Raw genomic sequence first — 15581 nt, 5'->3', positions numbered from 1 at the left:
AATACATATATACAATCTTGTGCGCACCATCTCTCCTCATCCCCTTGACACAGTTTAGTGAAACTTCACACAAGTGATCAGTATCAACAGTAGTTGTGCATGGGGCATGTTAGGTTCTTTCAGAAAAAGAATAATTGCAGAGTTATGGGACTTTGTTTTTTTGTTACTATACTATATACATAGACACAATCTTGTGCGCACCATCTCTCCTCATCCCCTTGACACAATTTAATGAAACTTCACACAAGTGATCAGTAACAACAGTAGTTATGCATGGGGCATGTTAGGTTCTTTCAGCGACAAAAATTGCAGAGTTATGGGACTTTGTTTCTTGTTAACATACTATGTACATACAGTCTGCATATGCAATCTTGTGTGTGCCTAATCTACCAAACCCTTACACACAATTTAATGAAACTTCACACAAGTGATCAGTACCAACCCTAGTTGTGCATGGTGCATGTTACATTCTTTTAGATAAATATTCTGCATAGTTATGGGACTTTGTATGTATACAGTTTAGTAACAAAAAACAGTCTATATACATACAGTCCACATAATTATGCAATCTTGTGTGCGTCAAATTGCAATGTACTGTGTCAGTGCATGCGGGGGGTACATTCATCACCTTTAGTGATAGCTCTAGTTTACTAAATACTTAAAATTTGATTGTTCAGTAACAGATGACTGGATTGAATTTATTTTAAATACAGAAGTATATGATCACAAAATCTCTTTCAACTTTAGTTTCAATCAACCAATTTTTTGCAGAATTACGGCCCTTTTTTTGACTTAAACTTTTGCAAAATGTCAATGACTGTTCCATAACTTTTGAAAGGATAAATAGATTGAATTCATTTTTGGTACACAGGTATATGATTAGAAGATAAGACCAGGTTTGATGTCAGTTTCAATGCACCAGTGTGTACCAAAGTTATGGCACCTTATAGACTTGAAAATAGGTTTTGTTCAGTAACTCATGAATTGATGAATGGATTAATTCATTATACCCTGTAAACCTGTCATGTCACTGTACAAGTTGTCATTTTACAGCTGTGAAACAGGTCTTGAGTTCATACAAGAAGGTGATGTTACAGGTGCTAAATGACCAACAGTTTTAGTATTAACCTAGTCAGTGAAATAGTCCTTCGGAAGAGCTCCAAACAGTTTCACCAGGTTCACCTTATATTTACATTGAATAGAGATGTCACACCGTTTTCATTGTAGTTGTCATAATTTGTAAGTTTTATAGTTAAAAGCCATCTTCTTAGGTTTTTGACTTGTATGTGGTTTGACATTACAAGGGTAAGACATATATGTTGCATAAACACTGACCAAGCTTTGGGAAACGTAGCTTGGATGGTAAGTGACAATTAATGTTTTAGCGAATGCTAAATAGGAAAAGAAACAGAGTTGGACCAGATCACATCACATGACATTGCTATGGGGACTAACATTTACTTACTAAAGCCATACTTTGCATTTTGTACAACTAAAAGTCACCTGGTGCTGTATCCCTGTAACAAGGTTTGCATATCTTTAATATCATGATACAATTAACTTTTTTTTGTTAAGTCCAGCAGCCAGTATACTACTTGGGACTGGTCAAAGTACAATGGGTATATTTAAAACTGTGAAACAATTTGTTTTGTAATGTTTCATCCCTTCTGACTGTTTGCCAAGAATGTATTTCACACTGAATGGGACCCCCACCTACTTGTTAGGCCACATTCATTTGTCATTTAATCTTTTTTGCAGTAGGGCAGGTGTATGTGATATAATAATACATTTCTAATCATTTAATTGAGAAACTTACTGAAGTAAGTGACAGCTGCTGCATCTCACAGTGCTGCACATCGCTTATACAGGAACAAATACTCCAAGATGCTTGAATAGAACTGGACAGCTTGTTATTTCGTTGTTTTTTTTTGTGTTACTTCTTTCGTAAAGTGGAATTTTATTTTTCATTTGTTTTTGTTGCGGACTATAGACAAGATGTCATTTTGGAGACAGAGAAGGAAGTATACAGTGCAAGCCCGAGATGCTCTCAAAACATGGATGTTCTATACTGTTTGTACATTACTAATGCCTTTTTTGTTGAATTACTTTTATTATACGCCCGAAGGGACGTATTATGTTATGACGCTGGTGTCCGTCTGTCCGTCTGTCTGTCCGTCTGTCCGTTAGCAATTTCGTGTCCGCTCTGTAACTCTTGAACCCCTTGAAGGATTTCAAGGAAACTTGACACAAATGTTCACCACACCCAGACGACGTGCAGAGCGCACGTTCCAGATGTCTCGCTTCAAGGTCAAGGTCACACTTAGGAGTCAAAGGTCATATCAGTTTGTTTCGTGTCCGCTCTGTAACTCTTGAACCCCTTGAAGGATTTCAAAGAAACTTGACACAAATGTTCACCACACCAAGACGACGTGCAGAGCGCATGTTCCGGATGACTTGCTTCAAGGTCAAGGTCACACTTAGGGGTCAAAAGTCATATCAGTTTGTTTCGTGTCCGCTCTGTAACTCTTGAACTGCTGGAAGGATTTCAAAGAAACTTGGCAGAAATGTTCACCACATTGCAACGATGTGCAGAGCGCATGTTCCGGATGACTCACTACAAGGTCAAGGTCACACTTAAGGGTCAAAGGTCATATATGACTTTGCTTTGTGTATATTGCTCTGCATTGCAGTGCTCTTGTTTTTATTTGGCAGATCTCTTTTTTTGTACCTACAATAATTTTTTTTGAATTACTTCCCTTTTATGTTACTATAAATAGCTTATTTTGAAACTTTTTTATTATTGGCCGTAGGGAAAAGCCGAGACCACTTTTCTGTGGTACAACATGGATGGTACCTCCAATTTTAAGGAGTATTTTTACATACCTGTACCTGATAAAGATTTTTTTGTAGACTTTGAATTTTTTTTTTGTGGACTTAGATTTGTTTTTTGAAGTTTTCCTTTTGTTGTTCCAGTCCTTTGGGGCTTCAACAGTCAAGTTCTTAAAATTTTGCTCCTATCCTATGATGTAAGCCTTCGGGCGTATATTGCCCCGCTTGGCGGCGCTCTTGTTTGTAGAAAACATGATATTGTAGGTAAATAGCAGCAGTCATGGTATTCAGAATTTACCATTGAAACTTGTGATGATGTAAGAGTAATGCAGGAAAAGGGTAGAAATAAGCTGTTTACATTTGTTTTAATCTGAAAGTGAACCAGTTATTTCAGGCCTTTCACATAATTATATAATATCTGATGTTTTAATATAAGTTGGGTTTAGTACTTTCAAAATCTGAGGGAACAAGTTCATACCTTGCAGATACTTGAATATAATATGACATTTATACACTTTATTAAATTCTACATACCTTGATAATGACAGTTCTCATTTCTTCAAACACATGGTATCAGTTGATGTTTAGGTAAACTTATCCTCAAATCTTTGAAAGGATTTTATTGGCTCTCTCTGCTTTTATCTATGGATCTTATGAATTTTTGTATTCTTTCTGATTTAAAGTATACCTAATCTTTGCATACATTGTAAGTATACATGTTCAATAAAATGATATATTTTTTGCCCACCAGAGAGGGTTCTGATCAATTGCCATACTGTCATAATCCTTCATACTGTTCATGAGTCTATTTGTCCTAGGACATAATTTTTGCATCATCTGTCTGTCTATGGTATACATGGTTTAGAATCTGGTAGAAATATTAACTGTGATAGTATTAAGCTAGAATCACCAAACCTCACATAGTTATTAATTAGGACATATTACCATTGCTCACTTTTAGTATTATCCCCCTTGGCCCTGTAAAAGCAGTTTTTCTCCTTGATTTTGTAAAAAATAAGGATTTTTGATTGTATCAAAATAACCTATTGATGGATTGTCATAAAACTTTACACAAATGTAGACCACTGTAGGGTGGTGGTGCACTTTCATCAGGATCACTTCATTTACCAGAGTTATTGCCCTGTAAATGTTTAAAAATCCATAAATTTACAGATTACAATATAATCCATTGATTTTCATGAAATTTAACACAAATAAAGATCACTGTAGGGTAGTCGTGCATGAATATCATTCATCAGGATCTCTTCAGATACTGCAGTGTTACTGATTTTTAAAACTTTGATTGTTTTAAAATTCATAAATTCCCACAAAACAAAGTAACCCATTGATGGATTTTAAAGAAACTTAATACAATTATAGATCAGTATATGTCAGAGTTTTCCCCCTTGATTTAGTAAAAATTAGGAACCAACAAATCATTGCACAGCCCTTATTATACATAAATTTTGTGTATCTGGAAATTAAATATCTTTCAAAATAAAGTCCCCTCATTCACAAAAAAAAACAACACATTTGGCAGGGGATATAAATTCACCAAATTTGCTTGTCATTTAAAAATGTAAAGAGTGAGTAAGTCTTCAGGTTTTAGTAAAAGTTAATGCCCATAATATGTTTTTATTAGCTCATCTGATTTTTGAAGAAAAAAAATGAGTTATTGTCATCACTTGATCGGCGTTGGCGTTAGCGTTGCCTGGTTAAGTTTTATGTTTAGGTCAGCTTTTCTCCTAAACTATCAAAGCTATTGCTTTAAAACTTGCAACACTTGTTCACCATCAATAGCTGACTCTGTACAGCAAGAAACATAACTCCATCCTGCTTTTTGCAAGAATTATGGCCCCTTTTGGACTTAGAAAATCAGATTTCTTGGTTAAGTTTTGTGTTTAGGTCACCTTTTCTCCTAAACTATCAAAGCTATTGCTTTAAAACTTGCCACACTTGTTCAGCATCAAAAGCTGACTCTGTACAGCAAGAAACATAACTCCATCCTGCTTTTTGCAAGAATTATGGCCCCTTTTGAACTTAGAAAATATCAGATTTCTTGGTTAAGTTCAACTTTTCTCCTAAACGATCAAAGCTATTGCTTTGAAACTTGCAACACTTGTTCACCATCAAAAGCTGACTCTGTATAGCAAGAAACATAACTCCATCCTGCTTTTTGCAAGAATTATGGCCCCTTTTGGACTTAGAAAATCAGATTTCTTGGTTAAGTTTTGTGTTTAGGTCAGCTTTTCTCCTAAACTATCAAAGCTATTGCTTTAAAACTTGCAACACTTGTTCACCATCAAAAGCTGACTCTGTACAGCAAGAAACATAACTCCATCCTGCTTTTTGCTAGAATTATGGTCCCTTTTGGACTGAGAAAATATCAGATTTCTTGGTTAAGTTTTGCGTTTAGGTCAACTTTTCTCCTTAACGGTCAAAGCTATTGCTTTAAAACTTGGAGCAGTTATTCACCATTAAAAGCTGACCCTGCACAGCAAGTACCATAACTCTACATTGCTGTTTGCAAGAATTATGACCCCTTTTGGACTTAGAAAATCATGACTAGGACAATATTTCTGTTGTACAGAGACAAAAAATCAGATGAGCATGTAGTACTCTTGTTTCATCTTATGTTGAGTTTCATGTTCATACTTAAGGTAATGAAACTGTTTTGAATTATTTGTAGATTCTTCTTGTATTACTATTACAAAATATGGAATCAGATCCTCTAAAGGGTATGTCTGGATCAAAACATAATACAGTGTACTAGAAAAACAAGTGTAAGGTGTGAATCACAAACCTAAGTTATGAGTGGACATGCTGGAAATAATTACCAGTTAGAGCCTTTGATCATCCTACCTGGTCATCTGATACCTGCTCTACCTGAAACAAGATGGGTGTAGGAACAATTGCTGCAATTGTTTTCAATTAAAAAAACAGTTTATGTTTTACTTGAGCACTTAAAGTGTTTATAATTTTATTTCTTAATCATTGAGAATGCATTTCTAAAATTCGGCTTTTACTGCATGATTGTGTAGTTTAAAATATGTCAAGGTGCAAGTTTATATTTTCCTGACTTTGACATTACTCAGTGGTTGCTGATATTTGTACATTCTTAGTAATATTTTTAGAAACAGTAAAGATATTGAGAAAAATATTGCAAAATAATAACATTTTGGAAGCCAGGTCATGTTTATAGAAGAATGAAAAGATAAGATAGGACCAGAAAGTCCCTTAATTTCTTTGTTCATATTGGCACAATATGAAAGTCCCTTAATTTCTTTGTTCATATTGGCAGAATATGACTACTAAAATACTATAATGTTTAACTAAAATTTAGGAAGTTTTCAAGACATCTGTATAGAAAAATGATAATCTAAAAGAGAATATCTTGATAAAGTGTAAACAGTTACAATCAAATTCCCGATCTTTTATTTTTGTTTGAATGTGACACTTTTACAAAAACTATGTTTCAAGGTTCACCCACTTTTTTAGCTGTCATCCTTGGAGTTGTTCTACCTTTATAAGGCTTTTGTGAAATGGTTACAAAATGTAAGATAGTCATCTTTCATCAAGATTTTAAAACTCTTTGAACTGATGATAGTGATCAGAACATTTAAGTTGTTTTTCTTGAATGTTTTGAATCATTGACATGTGTTTAAAATGGGCATCTTAGATATGCACTTGTCAGAGCTACTTTAGAAGGTCAGTCTATTTTGAAGCAATTTATTGCAGCTAATTGGCAAGACCTTGTGAAGTACAGTTATAATAAGGGATTTTGTGCATCTTACAATTTACAACTGTCATGGTCTCCAAAATGTGACACTCTTGAACATAATTATTTGGTGAGAGATATTTCCTTTCCTGAAAATTTTCACAAAATAAAACTGTTGCAATACAGCACTTTGGACCAGAGCTGACACTCTTCATCCCCCACCCCCGCTGGCACCAGACCAGAGCTGACACTCTTCATCCCCCACCCTGCTGGCACCAGACCAGAGCTGACACTCTTCATTCCCCACCCCCACTGGCACCAGACCAGAAAGAAAATGCATTGTAGATGTATAGATGTTTTACCTTAACCCAAAGGTATACTATGAAAACCATTGTACCCCCATTTGGTCAGGTTGCATTATACATGTATATTGACGGGGCCAGCTAGAGCTCCATGGCATTGTATATATATCATGGTCCACTTATTATTCAATGCACAATTAACAATGATAATGGCGCAAGATATTTGAAGGAAGTACGGTAATTCCTTATTTGTATTGTTCAAAGTCAGAACTGAAGTTAGATCAGTCATCAGTTGTCTTTGATCATTACTGTAAGATTTTGATAGTGATCTTTAATTGCCCATACATATTGGATGTCATATAATACATACCAGAAAGGAATATTTTCATAGATCGCAAAATATAACTTACTACACAATTATTCTTAAAAATGCATGTGGAGGTGGCTTTTACTACAGATCACTCAAACATTTCAATGGGCTGGAGTTTGAGCAAACTAAGTTGGACTACTGTATAATGTAAACCTGTAAACACTATGTAGTACACACTCATCAAAAATAAACACATTTTTCGATGTGATTAAACACAGTCATATTAGAATTATTAGTGATAACTGAATAAAAAAAGGTGATCACAATTATATAAAATATTGTAGTACAGTAATCTACTTGATTAGCTTTGCACTCTTCCAAAAAAAATGGGAAATGGATAGTTGAAAATACATTGGTATTTTATCTTTTGGTAATTATAGGGTTGTTGGCTGTCATTCTGTTGAAGAGAAATAACGGAGCTTTTTACAGGGTGGTTAAGGGTAGTAGTTCAGACTATCATTTACATTTTTACAGGTTGCTGGCTACTATTAAATGTATTCACTATTAGGGATTGCTCAGCATTAGGCTGGGATGCGTCATGTTGTTTTGATAAGATTTAATGGATTGTTTGGAGTCTTTTGAATAACTGGAAATGATTGTTTTTAGACATAAACATAAATTCTGTTAAAATATTCTGCTGTTGATGGACAAACTTCAATGTTATCTTTAGGCATTCACTGTGATGTAAGAATTTGAAATATTTTAATTAAAATGTGGAGGAATATAGAGCAAACATAGTGTATAATGACATATGTTTTGTTTAAACGCTGAAAGATGAAATGTGTTTATATTACACATAAGAACATGTGTAGAAGTAATCATTGACATTGAGTTTTAATTGATATTGCTGTTATGTTCTGGATTGTTTTAAGAAAGGTAAAAGTTCATACCTGGCCGTGATAATTGCTTAGATTCAGGAAGAAACAGGACTTAGAAGAGTTTGGTTTTCTACTAGAAAAAAACATGATGATAATGACTTTGCTTTTGTTCCAGAACTGAGTAAAATGTGAAATTAAAATGGAATATCAATAAAATAGATGTGGAATAATATTCATGACATTGGAACAATTTAATGAAGAGCATACTATAAAAAATGCACTTTGAAAATAGTGTTTTATGATGTTGTGATTTTGCCAAGAGTAGAATTTCACCTGTTGGAATTAAAATGTATGATTGTAGATTATCTGGAAGAACAGAGATCCATTGGTGAAAAGTTATACTGAGATGCCTTTTTTAATACTCCAGTGAAAAATATCTTGTCTTACAAAGATTTGGAAAACAACAACTCTGTGTCTTCAATCTGTTAATTGAAACAGAAAAGTTAATTCAGGCAGAACATTATTGATTCCTGTATCACCTTCCATGAAATTAATAACATGTTTTGACGGGAAGCACATGTGCTTTATTGATTTTTATCATTTTACCTGCATGTTGAATAAAGTACATGAATGCACGTGCATAATGAATGCATGGAGGTGTTTTGCCTTGATTCATTGTCATTAGTTTGAATCTTGGTGTTTTGCATAACTGATTTATGTTTGGAGGTTGAAAATAAAAAATTTACTAAAATGACTATCAATAATCTACCCAATTTTGTGAAAACTAAAAGTTGACTGGAGAATAATAGTGATTCATTTGACTTTTAATGGAGTTATCTGGAGTTGTAAGAATTGAAAGGGCAAACCATTATCTGAGAAGGGTAAGATAATTATTGTCTTTTTATTAATAACTAGTCGTATTATCTCCCTTTACTAGGAGGTATCGTTTTTAACTTGTCAGTCTATCCAGTCGCAAGATTCACAAAGTCTTGTCAGCCCATCTCCAAACAGCAGGTCTGATTTCAATAAATCTTCACAGCAATGAATTGTATAAAGTTACAGTGTGCATATTGTTGGCATGTTCACTCATTCAATTTATTTTGAAAAGTCATCTCCTCCCCCCCCCCCCCCCCCCCCCCCACCGTAAATGTTTTTTTCTTAATAATATTTGTCCAGACTACACATACTGTTGGTGGGATTTGGATGATGATATATCAGCATCTATAGTAGTTATCTTCCATTATCATCTCTGGGCAAGGCATTGTACTCCTTGATGATATATCAGCATCTATAGTAAGTTGTCTTCTGTTATCATCTCTGGGCAAGGCATTGTACTCCTTGATGATATATCAGCATCTATAGTAAGTTGTCTTCTGTTATCATCTCTGGGCAAGGCATTGTACTCCTTGATGATATATCAGCATCTATAGTAAGTTGTGTTCTGTTATCATCTCTGGGCAAGGCTTTGTTTTCCGTCATGATATATCAGCATCTATAGTTAGTTGTCTTCCATTATCATCTCTGGGCAAGGCATTGTTCTCCGTGATGATATATCAGCATCTATCGTTAGTTGTCTTCCATTATCATCTCTGGGCAAGGCATTGTTCTCCGTGATGATATATCAGCAACTATAGTTAGTTGTCTTCTGTTATCATCTCTGGGCAAGGCATTGTACTCTTTGATGATATATCAGCATCTATAGTAAGTTGTCTTCTGTTATCATCGCTGGGCAAGGCTTTGTCTCCGTGATGATATATCAGCATCTATAGTTAGTTGTCTTCCATTATCATCTCTGGGCAAGGCTTTGTCTCCGTGATATGATATATCAGCATCTATAGTTAGTTGTCTTCCATTATCATCTCTGGGCAAGGCATTGTTCTCCGTGATGATATATAAGCATCTATAGTTAGTTGTCATCCATTATCATCTCTAGGCAACGCATTGTTCTCCAAGATGATATATCAGCATCTATACTTAGTTGTCTTCCATTATCATCTCTGGGCAAGGCTTTGTTTTCCGTGATGATATGTCAGCATCTATAGTTAGTTGTCTTCCATTTTCATCTCTGGGCAAGGCATTGTTCTCCGTGATGATATATCAGCATCTATAGTTGTTTGTCTTCCAATATCGTCTCTGGGCAAGGCTTTGTTCTCCATGATGATATATCAGCATCTATAGTTGACTGTCTTCCATTATCATCTCAGGGCAAGGCTTTGTTCTCAGTGATGATATATCAGCATCGATAGTTGATTGTCTTCCATTACCATTTCAGGGCAAGGCATTGTTCTCCGTGATGATATAACAGCGTCTTCCATTATCATCTCTGGCCAAGGCTTTGTTCTCCGTGATGATATATCAGCATCTATAGTTGATCGTCTTCCATTACCATCTCAGGGCAAGGCTTTGTTCTCAGTGATGATATATCAGCATCGATAGTTGATTGTCTTCCATTACCATTTCAGGGCAAGGCATTGTTCTCCGTGATGATATATAATCATCTATAGTTAGTTATCATCAGTTATCATCTCTGGGCAAGGCATTGTTCTCCCTGATGGTATTATCAGCATCTACAGTTAGTTGTCTTCCATTTCCATCTCTGGGCAAGGCATTGTTCTCTATGATGATATATCAGCATCTATAGTTAGTTGTCTTCCATTATCATCTCTGGGCAAGGCTTTGTTCTCCGTGATGATATATCAGCATCTATAGTTAGTTGTCTTCCATTATCATCTCTAGGCAACGCATTGTTCTCCAAGATGATATATCAGCATCTATAGTTAGTTGTCTTCCATTATCATCTCTGGGAAAGGCATTGTTCTCCATGATGATATATCAGCATCTATAGTTGACTGTCTTCCATTATCATCTCTGGGCAAGGCATTGTTCTCCGTGATGATATATCAGCATCTATAGTTAGTTGTCTTCCATTATCATCTCTGGGCAAGGCATTGTTCTCCGTGATGATATATCAGCATCTATAGTTAGTTGTCTTCCATTATCATCTCTGGGCAAGGCATTGTTCTCCATGATGATATATCAGCATCTATAGTTAGTTGTCTTCCATTATCATCTCTGGGCAAGGCATTGTTCTCCGTGATGATATATCAGCATCTGTAGTTAGTTGTCTTCCATTATCATCTCTGGGCAAGGCATTGTTCTCCGTGATGATATATCAGCATCTATAGTTAGTTGTCTTCCATTATCATCTCTGGGCAAGGCATTGTTCTCCCTGATGATATATCAGCATCTATAGTTAGTTGTCTTCCATTATCATCTCAGGGCAAGGCATTGTTCTCCGTGATGATATATCAGCATCTATAGTTAGTTGTCTTCCATTATCATCTCTGGGCAAGGCATTGTTCTCCATGATGATATATCAGCATCTATAGTTAGTTGTTTTCCATTATCATCGCTGGGCAAGGCATTGTTCTCCGTGATGATATATCAGCATCTATAGTTAGTTGTCATCCATTATCATCTCTAGGCAACGCATTGTTCTCCAAGATGATATATCAGCATCTATACTTAGTTGTCTTCCATTTTCATCTCTGGGCAAGGCATTGTTTTCCATGATGATATATCAGCATCTATAGTTGTTTGTCTTCCATTATCGTCTCTGGGCAAGGCTTTGTTCTCCATGATGATATATCAGCATCTATAGTTGACTGTCTTCCATTATCATCTCAGGGCAAGGCATTGTTTTCCGTGATGATATAACAGCATCTTCCATTATCATCTCTGGCCAAGGCTTTGTTCTCCGTGATGATATATCAGCATCGATAGTTGATTGTCTTCCATTACCATTTCAGGGCAAGGCATTGTTCTCCGTGATGATATATAATCATCTATAGTTAGTTATCATCAGTTATCATCTCTGGGCAAGGCATTGTTCTCCCTGATGGTATTATCAGCATCTGTCAGCATCTACAGTTAGTTGTCTTCCATTTCCATCTCTGGGCAAGGCATTGTTCTCTATGATGATATATCAGCATCTATAGTTAGTTGTCTTCCATTATCATCTCTGGGCAAGGCTTTGTTCTCTATGATGATCTATCAGCATCTATAGTTAGTTGTCTTCCATTATCATCTCTGGGCAAGGCTTTGTTCTCCGTAATGATATATCAGCATCTATAGTTAGTTGTCTTCCATTATTATCTCTGGGCAAAGCTTTGTTCTCCAAAATGATATATCAGCATCTATAGTTAGTTGTCTTCCATTTCCATCTCTGGGCAAGGCATTGTTCTCTATGATGATATATCAGCATCTATAGTTAGTTGTCTTCCATTATCATCTCTGGGAAAGGCATTGTTCTCCATGATGATATATGAGCATCTATAGTTAGTTGTCTTCCATTATCATCTCTGGGCAAGGCATTGTTCTCCATGATGATATATCAGCATCATTCTATAGTTAGTTGTCTTCCATTATCATCTCTGGGAAAGGCATTGTTCTCCATGATGATATATGAGCACCTATACTTAGTTGTCTTCCATTATCATCTCTGGGCAAGGCTTTGTTCTCCATGATGATATACCAGCATCTATAGTTAGTTGTCTTCCATTATCATCTCTGGCCAAGGCTTTGTTCTCCATGATGATATATTAGCATCTATAGTTGATTGTCTTCCATTACCATCTCAGGGCAAGGCTTTGTTCTCCGTGATGATATATCAGCATCTATAGTTGATTGTCTTCCATTACCATCTCAGGGCAAGGCTTTGTTCTCCGTGATGATATATCAGCATCAATATTTAGTTGTCTTCCATTATCATCTCTGAGCAAGGCTTTGTTCTCCGTGATGATATATCAGCATCTATAGTTAGTTGTCTTCCATTATCATCTCTGGGCAAGGCATTGTTTTCCATGATGATATATCAGCATCTATAGTTGGTTGTCTTCCATTTCCATCTCTGGGCAAGGCTTTGTTCTCCGTGATGATATATCAGCATCTATACTTAGTTGTCTTCCATTTTCATCTCTGAGCAAGGCATTGTTCTCAATGATGATATATCAGCATCTATACTTAGTTGTCTTCCATTATCATCTCAGGGCAAGGCATTGTTCTCCCTGATAGTACTATCAGCATAATTGTCTTCCATTTCCATCTCAGGGCAAGGCATTGTTCTCCGTGATGATATATAATCATCTATAGTTAGTTATCATCAATTATCATCTCTGGGCAAGGCATTGTTCTCCCTGATGGTATTATCAGCATAGTTGTCTTCCATTTCCATCTCTGGGCAAGGCTTTGTTCTCCAAAATGATATATCAGCATCTATAGTTAGTTGTCTTCCATTATCATCTCTGGGCAAGGCATTGTTCTCCAAGATGATATATCAGCATCTATAGTTAGTTGTCTTCCATTATCATCTCTGGGCAAGGCATTGTTCTCCGTGATGATATATCAGCACCTATACTTAGTTGTCTTCCATTATTATCTCTGGGCAAGGCATTGTTCTCCATGATGATATATCAGCATCATTCTATAGTTAGTTGTCTTCCATTATCATCTCTGGGAAAGGCATTGTTCTCCTTGATGATATATCAGCACCTATACTTAGTTGTCTTCCATTATCATTTCTGGGAAAGGCATTGTTCTCCATGATGATATATCAGCATCATTCTATAGTTAGTTGTCTTCCATTATCATCTCTGGGCAAGGCATTGTTCTCCATGATGATATATCAGCACCTTTACTTAGTTGTCTAACTTGTCTTCCATTTTCATCTTTGGGCAAGGTTTTTTCTCTATGATGATATATCAGCATCATGCATAGGCCTCATTAAGCCTTAATTATTATAAAGGAATGCAATAACACAAAAGACATCACCTAATTTCTTGTATGCATGATTAACTAGTACTGTAGATTAGAGCTGCTGTTATTCAGTATGAGCTCATTGTTTTTCTGACCTTATATAGGTTGATTTGGAATTGGAGGTAATTTGAAGCAATAAGTTGAACAATAAGTTAAGCATACGTTTCAGAATTTAGAGTAGATAGAAACTAAGTTTCAATTTTTTTATAGTTGAGATTTACCTTGGGATTTTGTTTGATTTAAAGCAATTATTTAAGATTAGTCCAGAAGAAATTAGCTTTCGGTTAGTTTTGTTTTATTACGCCACGAAAAACACAATTGTTTCTAAATTTTTAAGCATATGTCATGTTGTCTTTTTATTTAAACAATTATTATAGATTATAACAGAAATCGTCCTTTAAGTCATACCGAATTGAGCCGTGCCATGAGAAAACCAACATAGTGCGTTTGCGACCAGCATGGATCCAGACCAGCCTGCGCATCCACGCAGTCTGGTCAGGATCCATGCTGTTCGCCAACAGTTTCTCTAATTACAATAGGCTTTGAAAGCAAACAGCATGGATCCTGACCAAACTGCATGGATGTGCAGGCTGGTCTGGATCCATCTGGTCGCAAAGCCACTATGTTGGTTTTGTCGTGGCACGGCTCAATTAAAGATCCATCAGATAATCGTTTAACTATGATTAGTCCAATAAAGCAGGATCGATACGAAGTGTGACGAAGTTGTTTTCACACCCGCGGACAATCATGACAGATACCGCTCGCTGTGGATAATTACATAAAAAAGGCAAGATTTTGGCACTTTTAATTAAAGCAAAAGATGAAATTTAATGCGAAAAAACTGGTACGGCTGACTACGGCGTTTATTATGCTCGGCCAAAAAAATGGTCTGGTCGGGCCCGTCCACGACGGCCTAGCTTCTTGGGAGTATTTAAAACAAGTTCATGATGGTTTTGAATTGTGCAATACTAGTAGAGAATCAAAGCCTTGAGATGTCTGGTGGTTGCGGGTTTTGCTAGAGTTATTTTCATTTTAAATGCCAATCTATAAATACATGTATAAGAAACAAATACTAATGTGCCTCATATCTAAGATAAACTCTGCCTGACCTTACATGAACAGCTGGAAGTCAGTGATGTAACCATGGGCTGGAATACCTAATCATTGACAGATCCTATATAATCTAAATGACCAGTGTGAATGGCTAGAGGATGAATAAGAACTGCTTGTTCATTGATAATTCATCCACATTGTTCATGAATGGGACTACTTTGTGTAGCACATATACAAATTCCTTTGGATGTGATTTGGAATCAAATAAAGATGCTACATGATTGTCAAAAATACACTTAACTTTGGTAGCGGGATAAACCCGCAACCAAAAATGAATTACTTTAGAAAAAAAGAATTAATAATCAGTGGTGTTAGTTGTTTTAATATGCTAGCATGTATACTATATATATCTAACTTTTTTTTTTAATTACATCTTGAGTGAAAAATTTATTGATCGCGGCCGATGAGGCCACAATCATATTGAATAGGACAAGTATATGCGCGCTGGGGAAAATATTTCATGATGGACCTGTGAATTCTTTACTTGTGGGTGAAACAGGTCTCATAAGCGTAAATACGACTAGCTTCTACTGATTATAAAACATACCGTACGATTTGTTTTGTATTAACTGTTGTTGTACTTTTAGTAGTTCAACCGCCACCCTTGTTTAAGAGCA

At 35.8% G+C, this 15581-nt stretch overlaps 1 protein-coding gene across 2 annotated transcripts in view; it reads left to right on the top strand.

The window, feature by feature from the left end:
- Nucleotides 1-1785: 1785 nt before the first annotated feature.
- Nucleotides 1786-15581, top strand: part of LOC123563963 (ras-GEF domain-containing family member 1B-like) — a 77358-nt gene continuing 63562 nt past the window's right edge. The window contains exon 1 of one of the 2 annotated variants that reach the window (XM_045357161.2): nucleotides 1786-2070. In XM_045357161.2, the coding sequence (XP_045213096.1) occupies nucleotides 1996-2070 (75 nt within the window). In that variant the 5' untranslated portion in view covers nucleotides 1786-1995. Of the gene's footprint in view, nucleotides 2071-7716; nucleotides 8919-15581 lie in introns of those variants that run through there. The other variant, XM_045357162.2, reaches the window with a different exon arrangement.

This window comes from Mercenaria mercenaria, chromosome 2, assembly GCF_021730395.1.
Source record: "Mercenaria mercenaria strain notata chromosome 2, MADL_Memer_1, whole genome shotgun sequence".
Lineage (NCBI taxonomy): Eukaryota > Metazoa > Mollusca > Bivalvia > Venerida > Veneridae > Mercenaria > Mercenaria mercenaria.
This window is presented reverse-complemented; position numbering and strand designations above follow the sequence as displayed.